At 45.3% G+C, this 14,718-nt stretch overlaps 2 protein-coding genes across 5 annotated transcripts in view; one reads left to right on the forward strand and one right to left on the reverse strand.

The window, feature by feature from the left end:
- The window catches only part of Kdm1a (lysine demethylase 1A), a 52,404-nt gene extending 44,404 nt beyond the window's left edge, over positions 1–8,000 (forward strand). For all 4 annotated transcript variants that reach the window (XM_052715722.1, XM_052715724.1, XM_052715723.1 and 1 more), the window contains 8 exons: positions 153–226; positions 678–789; positions 3,054–3,186; positions 4,086–4,273; positions 4,619–4,733; positions 6,072–6,199; positions 6,748–6,894; positions 7,523–8,000. In XM_052715722.1, the coding sequence (XP_052571682.1) occupies positions 153–226; positions 678–789; positions 3,054–3,186; positions 4,086–4,273; positions 4,619–4,733; positions 6,072–6,199; positions 6,748–6,894; positions 7,523–7,708 (1,083 nt within the window). In that variant the 3' untranslated portion in view covers positions 7,709–8,000. The remainder of the gene's footprint in view (positions 1–152; positions 227–677; positions 790–3,053; positions 3,187–4,085; positions 4,274–4,618; positions 4,734–6,071; positions 6,200–6,747; positions 6,895–7,522) is intronic.
- A 2,003-nt stretch (positions 8,001–10,003) lies between these two features.
- Luzp1 (leucine zipper protein 1) overlaps positions 10,004–14,718 on the reverse strand; it is a 79,505-nt gene continuing 74,790 nt past the window's right edge. The window contains exon 3 of the mRNA XM_052715455.1: positions 10,004–14,125. Within this exon, the coding sequence (XP_052571415.1) occupies positions 13,970–14,125 (156 nt within the window). The 3' untranslated portion in view covers positions 10,004–13,969. The remainder of the gene's footprint in view (positions 14,126–14,718) is intronic.

Raw genomic sequence — 14,718 nt, forward strand, 5'->3', positions numbered from 1 at the left:
GTGTGAGATTGCTATTTCCTGCATAGTTCTTATCCTGACATTTGAGGATGGTAACGTTAATGCATGTGGAATTTCAAGTGAGACTGTGGTTTCAGTGTCCCACACGGTGTTGAGGCAAAATCACATTCACTTTATTTTTTAATTTCTGTTAGGAATATGATGAATTAGCTGAAACACAAGGAAAGCTAGAAGAAAAACTTCAAGAATTGGAAGCAAATCCCCCAAGGTAAGGAAAGAATACCAGACATTAAGAATGATAGCTTTGCTGTCTCCTTCTGTTCAGTCTGGAAGGAAGACGACAAACAGTGAGTTTATGTGATGGGTGGATGGGAAGTGTGTGTGAGATGGTCTCTGTATCTAAAATTTAGCCCTTCTCTACAAAACCTGATATTGAGATAAAGCTGACCTAGATGGAAATTGTTTTGGGGTGATTTTTTAAAAGGTACTGTTGTTTTACACTTGAAAGATTTGGGGGACTAGGACTTTACCTTTTTCTACTGAGGTTCAGACAGTGACAGATGCTCTCTAGACATAAGGGATAGAGCAGTTAGTAACACAGGTGAGATCTTGTTCTGTTACTTGCATATAAGGCAGTCCCAATCCCAATCCCCATCCAGGTGAGCTCATTGAGTCTTGCAGTGATGTTTTTGTTAACACTGTGCTCCCTTATTTTTCAGTGATGTATATCTCTCATCAAGAGACAGACAGATACTTGACTGGCATTTTGCAAACCTTGAATTTGCCAATGCCACACCTCTCTCTACCCTCTCTCTTAAACATTGGGATCAGGTAAGATTTCTGGACCATTTATTGAGTTGCACATACTTGAGGACTATTAAAAACTCACCCTCTCCTTCTCTCTCCTCCTTTCTCTCTCTCTCTCTCCCTCTCCCTGTGTGTGTGTGTGTGTGTGTGTGTGTGTGTGTACTTGTAGACAGCTTCAGTAGGAGACAGCATTTGCTCGTGGGCTACCACCATAGTCAGGACATGGAACATTTCAGCCTGCTGCTGTGGTCCACTCCGGTCATCCCAGTGCTTTAGAGGCTAGGGCAGAAAAATTGAGTCCAGGGTCAGCATGGCCGATATCGGGAGGCCTTTGACTTTACGAAACGAAAACAAAAGATCGTTATCATCCTACCCTTTTGCAGTAAACCCTTCCTCTCATCCTGCATCTCCTCGTTCTGTGGTTTCATTGTAAGTGGTCTTTGTGTGACTGACTCCACTTACCTTGAGCTAGTGTATCCCTTTGTTATTTATTGCAATTCCATTGTAGAGATAAACATGGATTATTAAGTCATCACTGGCGCACTGATGGGGTTATGCGTGTGCATGGGGTACTATTAGTGAAGGTGCTCTGAATATTAGTATTTGTCTCAGAAAAAATTAATAGTGAACCGGGTGGTAGTAACACATGCCTTTACTCCCAGCTCTTGTGAGGGAGTCAGCCAGGTCTCTGTGAGTTCGAGGCCAGCCTGGTCTACAAAGGAGTTCCAAGACAGTCAGAGCTATATAGTGAGACCCTATCTCTGACTCCTCCTGGCCAGAAATTTTTTTTGAGTGAAATTGCTAAGATCTTACAGAAAGTAGTTTCTGCTTGGCTGGTTTTGGTGATATTAGGGATCGAATTCATAGCCTTGTATAAACCAGGTGAGAACCCTGCCTCCAGCTGTTCCCCTAGCCCTCCTTCTACTTCTACTCATGTGACAAACTTCCAAACTGCATGCCACGCCCTCCCCCCTCCCCCAGCTCTGTGACAGCCCGTGTGCTTCACCTCCTCAGAGATGCTCAGTGTCCAACCTGGAGGGTCCGCCATTCTAGTGAGTGTCAGGAGTCTCTTCCTGTGCATCTCGGTTGCTCTGTGCCTTGTAGTAAATGTCCTCATGTATTTGGCCCCTTTGAAGAAATTCTAGTTGTTTGTTTTCTTTTTGAAGAATTCGTAAGAGCTCATCTGTCAGATACACACTTTATGTTTTCTTCCAGTCTTTGGCGTGCCCTTTGTGTCCTCAGCTTGACCCTAGAGCCTCACGTGGGCATGCTCGATCACTGCTACCCTCCAGCTCCATCTGTCCTTACTACATTCTGAAAAACTGTATAAGCTACCTGAGCTTAGAGTGTTTTAACATGGAATTCCTAAGAATTACGAGACACCCCCCAGAGTTTCTAGACTCTGTGGGATGCTCTTAGCTTCCAAGCCAGACCTTGGCTTGATACTCTGTAGATGTTTGAGGCTTCCTTTTGTGGATGGGCTGCCTTCATCTAACTTGACCAACTGGTTTAGAAATCTTCCTCAACTTTAAAGTCTGTCAGTTTAAAGACTGAAAATAGACTTTGCTCTTTAAAAGAAAATGTAATTATGCACATCTATAATGCTGTTAAGAAGGTAAATGGGGTTGGGTGGTGGTTGGTGGTGCATGCCTTTAATTCCAGTACTCGGAAGACAGAGGCAGCAGCAGTTGGATTTCTGTGAGTTCCAGGACAGCCTGGCTACACAGAGAAACCCTGTCTCAAAAAAAGCGGGAGGGGGGTGGGTGGGAAGAGGTAAATGAATCAGCTTTTGTGCTTTCTGGTCATCTGTGTCTCCATGGATGGTCTGAACTTGGTAGTAGAGTACTGTGCTAGTAACTATCTAGAGACAATAGAAACTTCTTCCTGGAGATTAGAGACAGATCAGTGGTTTTTCCTCAGGCAGTTAAACTTGAATATGAAGTAACTGTTCAGTTCTGGTCTTAAAATACTGTTTGGGGCTGGAGAAGTGGCTCAGCAGTTAGTAGTACTGGCCGCTCTTGCAGAGCACGTGGGTTTAATTGCTAGCACCCACATGGCACTTGTCGGTCACTCTGGTCCCAGGGTATCCATCACCTTCTTCTGCAGACACTGTATCATATGGTACATAAAACACATGCAGGTAACACCCATACACATAAAAGTTTTTTAAACTTGACTGGTCTGCAAGCTTGTACTCTTCAGCACTATCATACAGAACTTGGTGCAAATGGCATAGTGTAAATTGTATTTAAAAAGTGTGGTCATAGGCCTTTTCTTGTCCTGGCTAGGATGATGACTTTGAGTTCACTGGCAGTCACCTGACAGTAAGGAATGGCTACTCATGTGTGCCCGTGGCTTTAGCTGAAGGCCTGGATATTAAACTGAATACAGCAGTGCGGCAGGTTCGCTACACAGCCTCAGGTATGTGCCTGCTCTATAGGAAGGTAGAGCACCTTCCCTGAAACAAGATTAGTTTTTTTACAACTTTGTTTTTGGTAACTTGATCGCATGGTTCATGAGTGTAAACTTTTGTAAATGCCTTTTGTAAGTAGATGGCAGAGTGGCAGAAACTGCAACACCATCTTCGTTCTGGGTCTACAGAAAATGGGCCTGGGTTATCTGTCATACTTAAGAGGTGCCGTATTCTCAGAATTCATAATTATATTTACAATGAATTGATCAAAAAGACATATGCATATATAGTTGTTATGAGCATTCATAGAAAAACATACTAGGGCTCACCAGCCAGCTCTTTGTTGGAGCCCATTTTTGTTAATGTGTTTTATTTTTGAGACAGGGTTTCTCTTCGTAGTTTTGGTGCCCATCCTGGATCTCGCTCTGTAGACCAGGCTGGCCTCCGAACTCACAGAGATCCCCCTGACTCTGCCTGGGATTAAAGGCACCACGGCCCAGCTGAGCCCATTCCTCTGTGGAGTGTATTCTATGTTTTCACTCCTATTGTTAGTAAATCTGTATCACTATTTTAAAAATACATTAGGTCAAATAATAGTGACATAGTTCTGATGTCAACTCAGAGGTCAAGCTGAGCATTACAGTGAATTTCCAGTTTGAGGTTTTGTGCCAGTCTTGAAGTTGTCGTCCTTAGTGAGCAGGTAACCACTTTAGTCCAGTATATCGCTAGTGTAAGATGGAGGCAATCAAGGGTTCCTTACTGACTGTGAGCGTTTAAATCCTGGCAGCCTTAGGCTCACTGTTTTTTGTCTGAAAAATGAAGGAAATGGCATGTCTTTTGGCACCGTGCTCACTTCCCTCATTAATGCCATCCTCATCACCAAAAGTTTTCCAAACACTTTGTCCAGGATGTGAAGTGATTGCTGTGAATACACGCTCCACAAGTCAAACCTTTATTTATAAGTGTGATGCGGTTCTCTGCACCCTTCCCCTGGGAGTGTTGAAGCAGCAGCCACCAGCTGTTCAGTTTGTGCCTCCTCTTCCTGAGTGGAAAACATCTGCAGTTCAGAGGATGGGATTCGGCAACCTTAACAAGGTGATGTGCTCTCCTCCTGTTACCAGCCTAATGTTGAGTGTCCAGTAGCATCAGTGAGGCATGGGGGTCTGCATGTAACCATAGTTACCCGTACCCTCAGCTGTGATTCCAGGCCTGAGCCCCTAGAGTTCATATACTCATCTGGTTGTATTATATAGTATTCAAGCACACTTAATCTTGTTATATAGCCCCAAACCTTAAGTCGCATCATATTATAATTCCTTTTTTATACCAAAAGTGGACTAGGAGTAGTCAATAAGTCTTAAGTATGACCTGAAAGGACCAACGATGCTTACAAAAAGCCATCTCTCTGAGGCCAACTCATATGATTCCTTCCTGTGGTAGGTGGTGTTGTGTTTTGACCGGGTGTTCTGGGATCCAAGTGTCAATCTGTTTGGACATGTTGGCAGTACGACTGCTAGCAGGGGCGAGCTCTTCCTCTTCTGGAACCTATATAAAGGTAACTGTTTGCTAGGTTTATTTTTTTTTTTCATACTTCTAGAAACATACAGAATTAGAAATATTGGGAGTTTTCTTATATATATGCCGTAATTTTTTTTCATTAACTTAATATGCAATTCTTTAAAAAATCCCTTCAAAGTAGTTTGAAGAAAACATAAAAATGAAGTCATATCATAGCCAAAAGGGACAGGCTGGGGAGTATTCCTCATTCTGAGACTGTTAGATCCAGCTTGCCCTCAACCTTAGATCACTTCCTTAAAATGTGTTTATGTTCCTATTTCCCATCCTATTACTTTATAATCAGTTGATTAACTAGAGCACTAAACGCATATATTTAATTCCCTCTTCAAGAAGAGAATGGAGAACACACAAGTGTTTCTCATGCAGCAATTGTAGGCCACTGCTTACAGTACAGGCATGTTCCTCACCCAGTGTCGTTCTATCCCTGGTGAAGAGGTGTTCCTACACTGAGGTGGTGCCATGCTTTTCCTCAGCTCCATCCGGTCCTGTCAATACCTCATGGTATTCCTCCCCACCCAACATCCCTTATTCACCGCCTGTCCCTGTCCAGGCCACTGTCACCTCCCTATCATGCCAGCATCCCTGCTTCTGTTAATTGCGTTGTATTTGTTGGTTGCTTTGAATTGCAAAAGGGAATACAGATTTCTTACCAAGGCTTCTACTAAGCCCCTTATAACATAGCCTTTCCCATCTTCCCTGTCTGCTCTGCTCCCAGCTTTTTGTTCAGAGCGTCTGTGCATTTCTCTTTTTTCACTGGCTTGCTTTGCTCAGCTTGAATGTATTTGTAAGAGGCCTTTAGGGTATACATTCCTATTGCCTAGAATCTGAATTAAATCCCTGTATTCTCTTTCCTCTGTCCTATATTGTCAACGCTTTATCAAAGGTCATGGTTCTATGTGTGTGTGGTTATTTACCTGTTAACTCTTGTGATTTGTGTCTTTCATACCCCCAGGAACTAGGTAGCCCTGGGGCTGTCATGCAGGCTTATTATATACTCGCCAAATGATGACTGAGGACAGTGATAGGTATGAAGGGTCGGAGCCAGGTAGAAGGGATGCTGCCATTACTGTGGAAGCACCTTAAGTGGCCAGGACTAAGAATTCTATACCTAAATACAAAATGTTCCTTTTGACTCCTGGACGTCATAAGCAATGGAGTGCCCATTGGTCAGTTTCTGGGGACAGCATTCAGAAAAATAGCTTGTATCCAGCTGTGTGGTACTACATGGCTCATTGACATTTGACAGCACCGAGAACAAAGCAGGCCTGATAGGAAAGTATAGGAAAAACCTGAATTGTCCCTTCTGTTTCCTCAGCTCCAATACTATTGGCCCTGGTGGCAGGAGAAGCTGCTGGCATCATGGAGAACATTAGTGATGATGTGATTGTTGGCCGGTGCCTGGCCATTCTCAAAGGGATTTTTGGTAGCAGTGCAGTACCACAGGTATGTGAGTGAGTGGACAAGCAGGGATCTAGCTTACAGCTGAATGGAGGTTTGGCTTAGTTGCAGTTTGCAGCTTAAGTTCTTGATCAGGACATGTATGTGAGAATGGAGGTATGTGCTGAGTTGGCCTGAATTTTAATGTTTGGAACTTTAAGGTTGGTATTCAGCAGACTCTAGGACATGACCCCGAGAATGTCAGTTGCTAGCTGCCTTTCTCTTTTATACGTGGGGTCACATCACAAGCAGCTGAACTTGGCAAATACACTGGGGAGTTTTATGAGTATTTCTTTGTAGCCTATTTTTAGGCCAACTGCAATACTTTTAGCCCCTTGTGAGACTCAAGAAGGTGAATTAATGAAAGAGTAAGGTCAAGTGCTGTTTGTCATAGAGGAGGAGGCAACATGGATCCTTGTGTTGTGTCTCTGCATCCAAAGCAGCAGCATCTGTCACCTGGCTCCCTCATCTTGCCTGTCTTACATAGGTCTTGCCTACTTTTCAGCCATGGCTGGTATGTCCTGCTATCAGTAACATGGTTCTCCTATATCTAGCCCAAGGAGACTGTGGTGTCGAGATGGCGTGCTGATCCCTGGGCCCGGGGCTCCTATTCCTATGTGGCTGCAGGATCTTCTGGAAATGACTATGATTTAATGGCTCAGCCAATCACTCCTGGCCCCTCCATTCCGGGTGCCCCACAGGTGAGAAATTAGAAAGAAAGAAATCTGTGTCTGGACCTATTTGGGGAAAGACCAAGAAGAGCTCAGGGTAGAAATGATACCTCTTAGTCACTCCATCCTTGGATACTTTGCTCAGCTTTTCCCCCTTTAAAAGTCCTATTGGGACTAGAAAGACAGCTCAGCATTTAAGAATGGCTGCTGCTCTTCCAGAAGACCCAGTTCAGTTCCCAGCACCTGCACTGGATGACTCACAGCCTCCTGTAACACCGGCTCCAGGGGACCCGACACCTTCCACCTCCACAGGCACACAAACTTTTAATTGTACCTAATTGTGTGGCAGCTCACTAGGGCCTTGTAGGCCCATTTTTCAGTATCACAACCCAAAGGCTTGGTTACGCTCAAACACATTCCTGCTTAAGAAGGCTGTACTCCCTGTGGCTCAGAGTTTAGGATGTCCTGCCAATCTTAGCCAACAGGTACTACATGAAATAAAACTAGAATATTTGAGCATCTATAAACTGATCAAGAGAGACTTGGGTAAACTAGTGGTGGAAACAGATTAGCCTTCAAAAGTCAACAGGAATTTGGCAGTTCAAACACAATAAATTACTTGCTGATTTTTCTCCCCACCCCCCACCCCCCAAAATAGCCAATTCCACGACTTTTCTTCGCTGGAGAACATACAATCCGGAACTACCCGGCTACAGTCCATGGTGCTCTGTTGAGTGGGCTTCGAGAAGCAGGAAGGATTGCAGACCAGTTTTTGGGAGCCATGTACACTCTGCCTCGTCAGGCCACATCAGGTGTCCCTGCGCAGCAGTCTCCAAGTATGTGAGACAGATGGTTCAGAAAGGAGGCCCAGTGGACGTGTAATCTGCCCTGGAAGCAAGCTCTTCTAGCAATACTCCATCCTACTGAGGAACTGTCATCAGCTGCAGGACTCCTAGTTTGACAGCAGAGGCTGGCTCCTTTGGCTGGCAGCACAGAGAGGAACTTACCCATTAATTTGAAATTATGTCTCCATAAAGACTGAGACAAGCAAGTGCTGTGAGATAACCTTAGTCTATTGGTGTTTGGCTTTTTTTTTTTTTAATATATTTTGAGAATAAAACTTTAAAATAATTGTATGTGAAGATTATTTTTTAATTATGTGTATGCTTTATCAGTGTAGGTATGTGCACTTATGTGGGTGCCATGGAGGCCAGAGGCATTGGATCCCCTAGAGCTGGTCACAGGAGGTTGTGAACCGTCCAGTCTGTGCGCTGGGAACCAAACTCGGGTCCTCTTGTGTTTTTACCACTGGGCCATCTCTCTCCAGCCTCATATAAAATTAGTTTGATCTTTTGGATTAAAGCTTTATATACATAATACACAAGCGTTGCTCCCTCGGAAATGCAAATCCTACCTTTGACAATAGCACCCACATTTTCTCCACAGGTGTAAGAAGGAAGCCATGTAAAAGACAAATGGTTTGGTCAGGTCCCAGGGCTCCTACTGAGTTACACTGACAGCTCCTCTTTTTTAAGGTCCTGGTTTTGTGTTTGCCTACATGTATGTATGTGTACTATACACATGCCTGTGAGCTTCCTTACAGGTGCTAGGAACCAAACCTGGGTCCAGTGCTCGTAACCATGAAGCCATCTCTCCAGCCCCATTATAATTTTTTTTAAGTACATGGGATATTTTTAAAGATTCATTTATTTATTATGTATACTGTGTTCTGTATCCCTGCAGGCCAGAAGAGGGCACCAGTTCTCATTACAGATGGTTGTGAGCCACCATGTGGTTGCTGGGAATTGAACTCAGGACCTCTGGAAGAACAGCCAGTGCTCTTAACCTCTGAGCCATCTCTCCAGCCCTGCCCTCAATAATTCTTAATGGCAGTGTATTGAATGGGAGGCTCTAAAGGAATGTTTCTGTCACTTTTCATGTACTAGTGCCCATCTATGTTGGCACGGAGCACCTTGTAGTTGAATTGTCTCCTCTATAAGGCTGCTGGAAAGTACTTAGAACCCTAGTCTAATCCCTGCATCTCAAAACTCTTCCTCTAGTGGTGTGTGAGAAATGGAATGGGGCTTCTCCCCTAGTTTCACTGAGTGACACAGGAGGGGGAAAAACTGTTGAAAACATAGTGTTAGTGATGGAAAGGTGATTACTGCTACAGTGGAAAGTGCCGGAAATACTCCCTAAGGGGAGTTCACGAGGGTGCCTGCTGCAGTCAGTGGCTGATGCTTTTAAGAGTGCGGTTTGAGCCGGGCGGTGGTGGCGCACGCCTTTAATCCCAGCACTCGGGAGGCAGAGCCAGGCGGATTTCTCTGAGTTCGAGGTCAGCCTGGGCTACAGAGTGAGTTCCAGGAAAGGCGCAAAGCTAAAGAGAAACCCTGTCTCGAAAAACCAAAAAAAAAAAAAAAAAAAAAAAAAAAGAGTGCGGTTTGGAGCCAAGTGATGATGGCACACACCTTTAATCCCAGCACTCAGGGGTAGAAGCAGGAGGATCTCTGTGAGTTCGAGACCAGCCTGGTCTACAAAGCAAGTTCTAGAATAAGAACTGTCAGGGATACACACAGAAACTGTCAAAAAAAAAAAAAAAAAAAAAAAAAAAAAAAAAAAAAAAAAAAAGCTGTTTGGAGACAGGGTTTCATTGTATAGCCCTTGGCTATCCTGGACTCACAGGAGATCCTCTAGCCTCTGCTGGGATTAAAGGCATGTAATTTGAGATACTTTCTTTTCTTTTTCTTTTTTTTTTTTCTTTTTTTTTGGTTTTCCAAGACAAGGTTTCTCTCTAACAGTCCTGGCTGTCCTGGAACTCAGTCTGTAGACCAGGCTGGCCTCGAACTCACAGAGATCTGTCTACCTTTGCCTCCTGAGTGCTGGGATTAAAGGCATGTGCCACCACTGCCCAGCAAGACAAATTATCTTTGACAACACATAAGCCTAAAAAGAAAATAGAGCAAAGAGGCAGCTGCTGGTTTTAACTCTGGTTCATTCACTTAGAAAAGTTTTAAAGCATAAATTATTTGCTAGGTAAAATACTTAAACTTGTGAAACTTCATGCCAGCAGCACCAATTCAGAGATAACAGCTATTTCCAGAAATTATATTGACAAAATTGGCATCACTGACTCAAAAGAGCATATGGAAATGAGGGAGCTTTATTGGTTACAATATTGTGCTGCAGAGCCAACAGAGAGCATTACAGCCTAAGGACGCATGCAGACAGGCAGCTTCAACTATACACATGCACCCAAGGAGCCCTGAGCCACGGCCCGTGGCTGTGCCCTGCTTTCCAGAGGCAGGTTCTGGCCTCTCTGGTCCCATTCTTGGAGCAGGAATGTAGAAGCTGCTGCACCTAGACTCCAAGGGGCAGAGGTGAAGCCAGAGCCACCTGCCTGGGCAAGTAGGTGTGGACCAACAGAGCTGAGGCCCCAGCAAAGGGCCTATCATGCGTACGTTTATTTAAGGGCTATCTTCCTAGCCCTCCCAATCTTTAAAATACAAAAAATAGACTTTATTCTCTTAAAAATACATTCCGTTCAATACATGTTCTGAGCTGTGAAGCAGCAGGAAAATAGGACCTCTTTCCTATGACCTTGGTTGAGGTGTTGAGGAGAACCCTGTTCCCCATTCAGGGTGTTCAAAAGATAATCCCTAAAAAGCAGCTCTTACAAAGCAGTCTTTGTCAGAAGAAACCCATGCCAACACAGGTGGCCAGGGGCCAGCCTCTGCGTCCCTGCTCCTTTACTGACCCACTAAATCTAACAACTAACACTGCCCAGGACAAGAAGTCCTCTATTAGTCTAGGCACCAGTCCCTGCTGCATGAGGGATGACTGGTGTGCAAGCTTGCCTGTAGCCTTGGCCCCCACACAAATCCCTTTAACTCATATTCTGAACTGTTTTGCTGCCACAGGAACAGACTTGGCACAGCTCCCTGCCTGCCACCCTGCAGCTTTTCTTACTGTGTCAGTACCCATGGCAGGTAACAGCAGCAGGTGGAGGACACCAGCTCCTGGCATTTAGCCAGCTCTTCATCCTCCAGCCAGGCAGTTCTAGAACCAAATTCCTCCACTCCGACCTCTCACCGATACACACCTGCTGGCTCAGTTTAGCTGTCTACCCAGACTACTAAAGAAAAGCACTTGTCATAAAAGTGAGTCTGTTGTTGGGGACTAAGGGAATATTTGGCTTGATTAGACAACAGTTTGACTATGGGTCTCCCTTCTATTTGGAGGCTTCCTCTAGCATCCAGTTTGGGCCCAAAGGTTACATCTTGGTGGTTTTTTTCAGCACTGATGTGCCTTCCAACCTTGGAATCATAGCTAGCCTATTAATCCATGTGAAGCTCAGAGGAACCAAACCCTCCAAACTTCACTTGCTTGGTATAAACGTTGTCTGCAATGCTGAAGGCATTTAAAAATAAAACCTACTTTACAGCGGTTCTACAAAGTGTGCAGATTAAAGAAATAATATCCTGAAATAATTGTTACAATCAAATGCTATTGCACTCAGATTTTCAAAATGGCAGCCCACCGCTGTCCCTTTTCCACACAGTTTGAATAGCAGCAGGTGTTGGTGCTGCTAAAATGTGGAACGATCCAGACTTTGGCACCAGGAGCTACAGCACCAGAATCCAGGGCTCAACACCCAAAGACAAAAATTATTGGCGAGATCTTTTGAGGCAGGGCTTGGTGCCCCTGTTTTATCAGCAGAGAAGAGCCACAGACTTAATTTCCTATACTCTCCAGTGGACCACCACAGAGGTCTGTTTCCTTTGAACTCTCAGGGCTGCCAATTGGTACAGGAGAGTGGCAGGGGCAGGGGGACTACAAGTGAGAGGTTGTGCAGCCTTGAATGAAGGAGTTTCTGGCCAGTGACCCAAAAGCAGCAGCAGGAACAGATCTTGAAAACACTATCCTAGTTGTACATCAAGTTGGGATGTGGAGGCAAGACACATGGCAATGCCCTCAGGTTAGCAAAACTCCATTAAAACAGAAGTGCTAGAGAGCTGTTCCTGTCCCTGGGGTTTAAAACAAAAAACAAAAAAACAAACAAGTAGATCTCCCCACACCCTGGCAGGATGGCTGAGTCTGATGCAGACAAGGGCAGGTGTGTGCTGAGTAAGGGTGGAGGAGACTACTCAGTCCTCCTGAGGATGTCCTGAGTCTTCTCTGTCGCCAGGGAATTCACAGGAGAGGCACGGAAACAGGAATCAAACAGACTTGTGTTATAGAAAGCACCTAGCTTGAAAGCCAGGAAACGTGGCACTGGGAAACACTGGTGCCACATAGACCTGAGACCACGCAATCTAATCCCTTCACCTCAGACTTAAGACAGGCCTTACAGAGTTCTCGGAGCTCATCCCCATGACAGAAACACGAGGAAAGGAGAAAGAAAGTATAAGACCCAGAAGACAACTGAGGGCAGAAAGACATTCCCCAGACTCCTGTGGACACCACCTTCCAAAATCAAGAGTCAGCTCATGCAAAATGGTGAAAACAAGTTCGGAACACCAAAATTAAGGCCTTCGAGGTCATCCACTCCAAAGAACTCATTTTGAGCTGTGAAGCAGAGGTGGCAGAACACTTGCCTAGCATGCCACGTCCTAGGTTCAACCCCCAGCATGCACATGTGTACAGACATGTGAGCAACAAATGAAAAACCAACAAAGAACTCATCTTAAAGATAGGGGAAACTGAGGCTCCAAGAAGACAATGATTTGCCAAAGATCACAGAGCAAGGAGTGACAAAGCCAGGAGGGACGGGGACAAATGGCTTTCCAGACTCCTAGTCCAGTGACAAGGCAATGACATCCACTTCACATAGGTAGCCATGGAGGATCCCTTTAAACAGAAAGAATGCTTCAAAAAATTCAGCAACAAGCAAATAGTTAACCTCCCCATGTGGTTGGTATAAGGAGATAAAAGTTTTTTTTATTTATCTGCCTTCCTAAAAGGCTTAATGCACTTAGAACTGCATAAATCTGAGGCCCTCAACAGGCAGGTATTGGCTTTCCTCCAATGAAATCACTGAAATAATGATCTACTCATGGATACCAAGGGCTTGCTTGTGTGGGAATGGTGCATCAGCAGTCAGCATGGTAAAGTGCGAGGCCTCCTCCACAGGATGGAGGAGGAATGGGAGAGAGCAGTCAGTCCATGCCTTTCATGAAGCTATTGCTTTGTGGAGTGACTAAAGGAATTCGCTTGTTCTTGTTTGCTTTCCCATTTGCTGGGCACTTCCTAGAAGGCAGAGTATGCTGGGTCAAGCCAGCTCAGTCTAGGGATTTTCCCAAGATAAGAATGATGAAGTCAGCTGAAGTTTCCAGCCCCCAGCGAGAGCAGAGGTGATGCCAGCAGCAATGTTGGTGCCCAGGAAAGGAGATGCATGAGATCTGTCTGTTTCTGATGCCTTTGGAAGGTGAGCTGAGAACTGAAGTTGGAGGATGGTATCATTCCATTTGGTATCATGCTCTGCCTCCAAGAAACTGGTTAGCCAAAGGCTGAGTCAGGAAGCTTCAGCGTAAAGGTGGTCCCATAATCATAATTACTTAGAGGCACAGCACAGACCCTTTTTCTGTTTCCAAATTCTCAAGAACTCAAAGACAGGCATGTAGGCCCCCTAGATGGAAATGATGGCTGATGGTTCTTGGGTGGTCCCTTAGGGCAAACAAGGAGCCAACTGGAAATGGTAAGGAGACAAATCGGCATCAACTCCATAGCGAAACGGGCTGGGCTTTGATATACAAACAGCTCACCAAGGAGCAGAGAAGAGAGCTTTTGGCTGCCTCTATGGTGGTGGGTTTCTGTCATTTCCCATTTTGGGGTCTGAGAGTGGTCCATGCTTCCTTGGGGGCAGGGTTAGGAGAGAGGACTACTCATGCATCAGGGAAGGCTGGGCCTGAGTGACTGGTTTGTAGTCTGATCCTATCTGGACAACTGGCAGAAATTACCTGAGCCATAGCCTGGCTCTCTACAGTCTCCCAGCCAAGGCCTTTGTGTCTAGCCTGATTAACTGGCCTTGGATCCTTCTCAGGCCAGGAAAGGGGAGGAGCTGAGAAGCAGGAGGAGGGAAGAAATTAGCAGATGTCACCTAGCTGGCTCAGTCTTCCTCAGCATATGGCCTGGCCAGCTGTAGTCGCTCCTCAGCCCAGACTTGCTCAGACTCTGGCAACCCCTGCTTCCCAGGCAGTTCAGAATGCTCCAGGGCGTTGTGCACTCGCCTGCTGATAACAAATGTGCCGTCCTCCCCTTCCTCCTGTGCCAATGAGTAACAAAAATAGAAAGTGAGCTGCAGCGAGTCCAGGGAGGAATGAGACACCCTAACCTTCCACCCTGGTAAGCTCTCCCACCTGGAATAAATACTACACAATAACTGTAGTTTGTTTGTTTGTTTGTTTGTCTGTTTGTTTGTTTTGGGGGTAGAGGGGGAGTGCACTAGTCAGTATAAAACCCCTTGGAAATAACTGCGGAGACCAAGAGACTCACAACTGACAGAACCCTATTGTAGGCCAGAGCCCAGAACAGGAACACGGGACCAGGATCCCCAAGGGGCAGGTGTGAAAGTCACTTTCTTACTGCATGGCAGGAGCATGCTGAAGAGAAAGTTATTTCCACGTGTGATCTGTGAAAGGCCACATGCCTTCCTCTTCTATCATTCTGTCCCTTGGCTTGTGTCTCCCTGGAAACTCAGCCAAATCTTTAGGACCCGAGATAGGCATCTTTCTCCCTACTCCTGGAATTCTGCCTTGCCGACGATATTCTTTGTCAGAGTAATGAGTGTGAGCAGAAAAAGCAGGCAGGCAGGGTAGAGAGGCATTCCCACACAGGAATCTTAGGTTCCAATCCACA

The sequence above is a fragment of the Peromyscus californicus genome, unplaced genomic scaffold, assembly GCF_007827085.1.
Source record: "Peromyscus californicus insignis strain IS unplaced genomic scaffold, ASM782708v3 Scaffold_5__1_contigs__length_169319896, whole genome shotgun sequence".
NCBI classification, from domain to species: domain Eukaryota; kingdom Metazoa; phylum Chordata; class Mammalia; order Rodentia; family Cricetidae; genus Peromyscus; species Peromyscus californicus.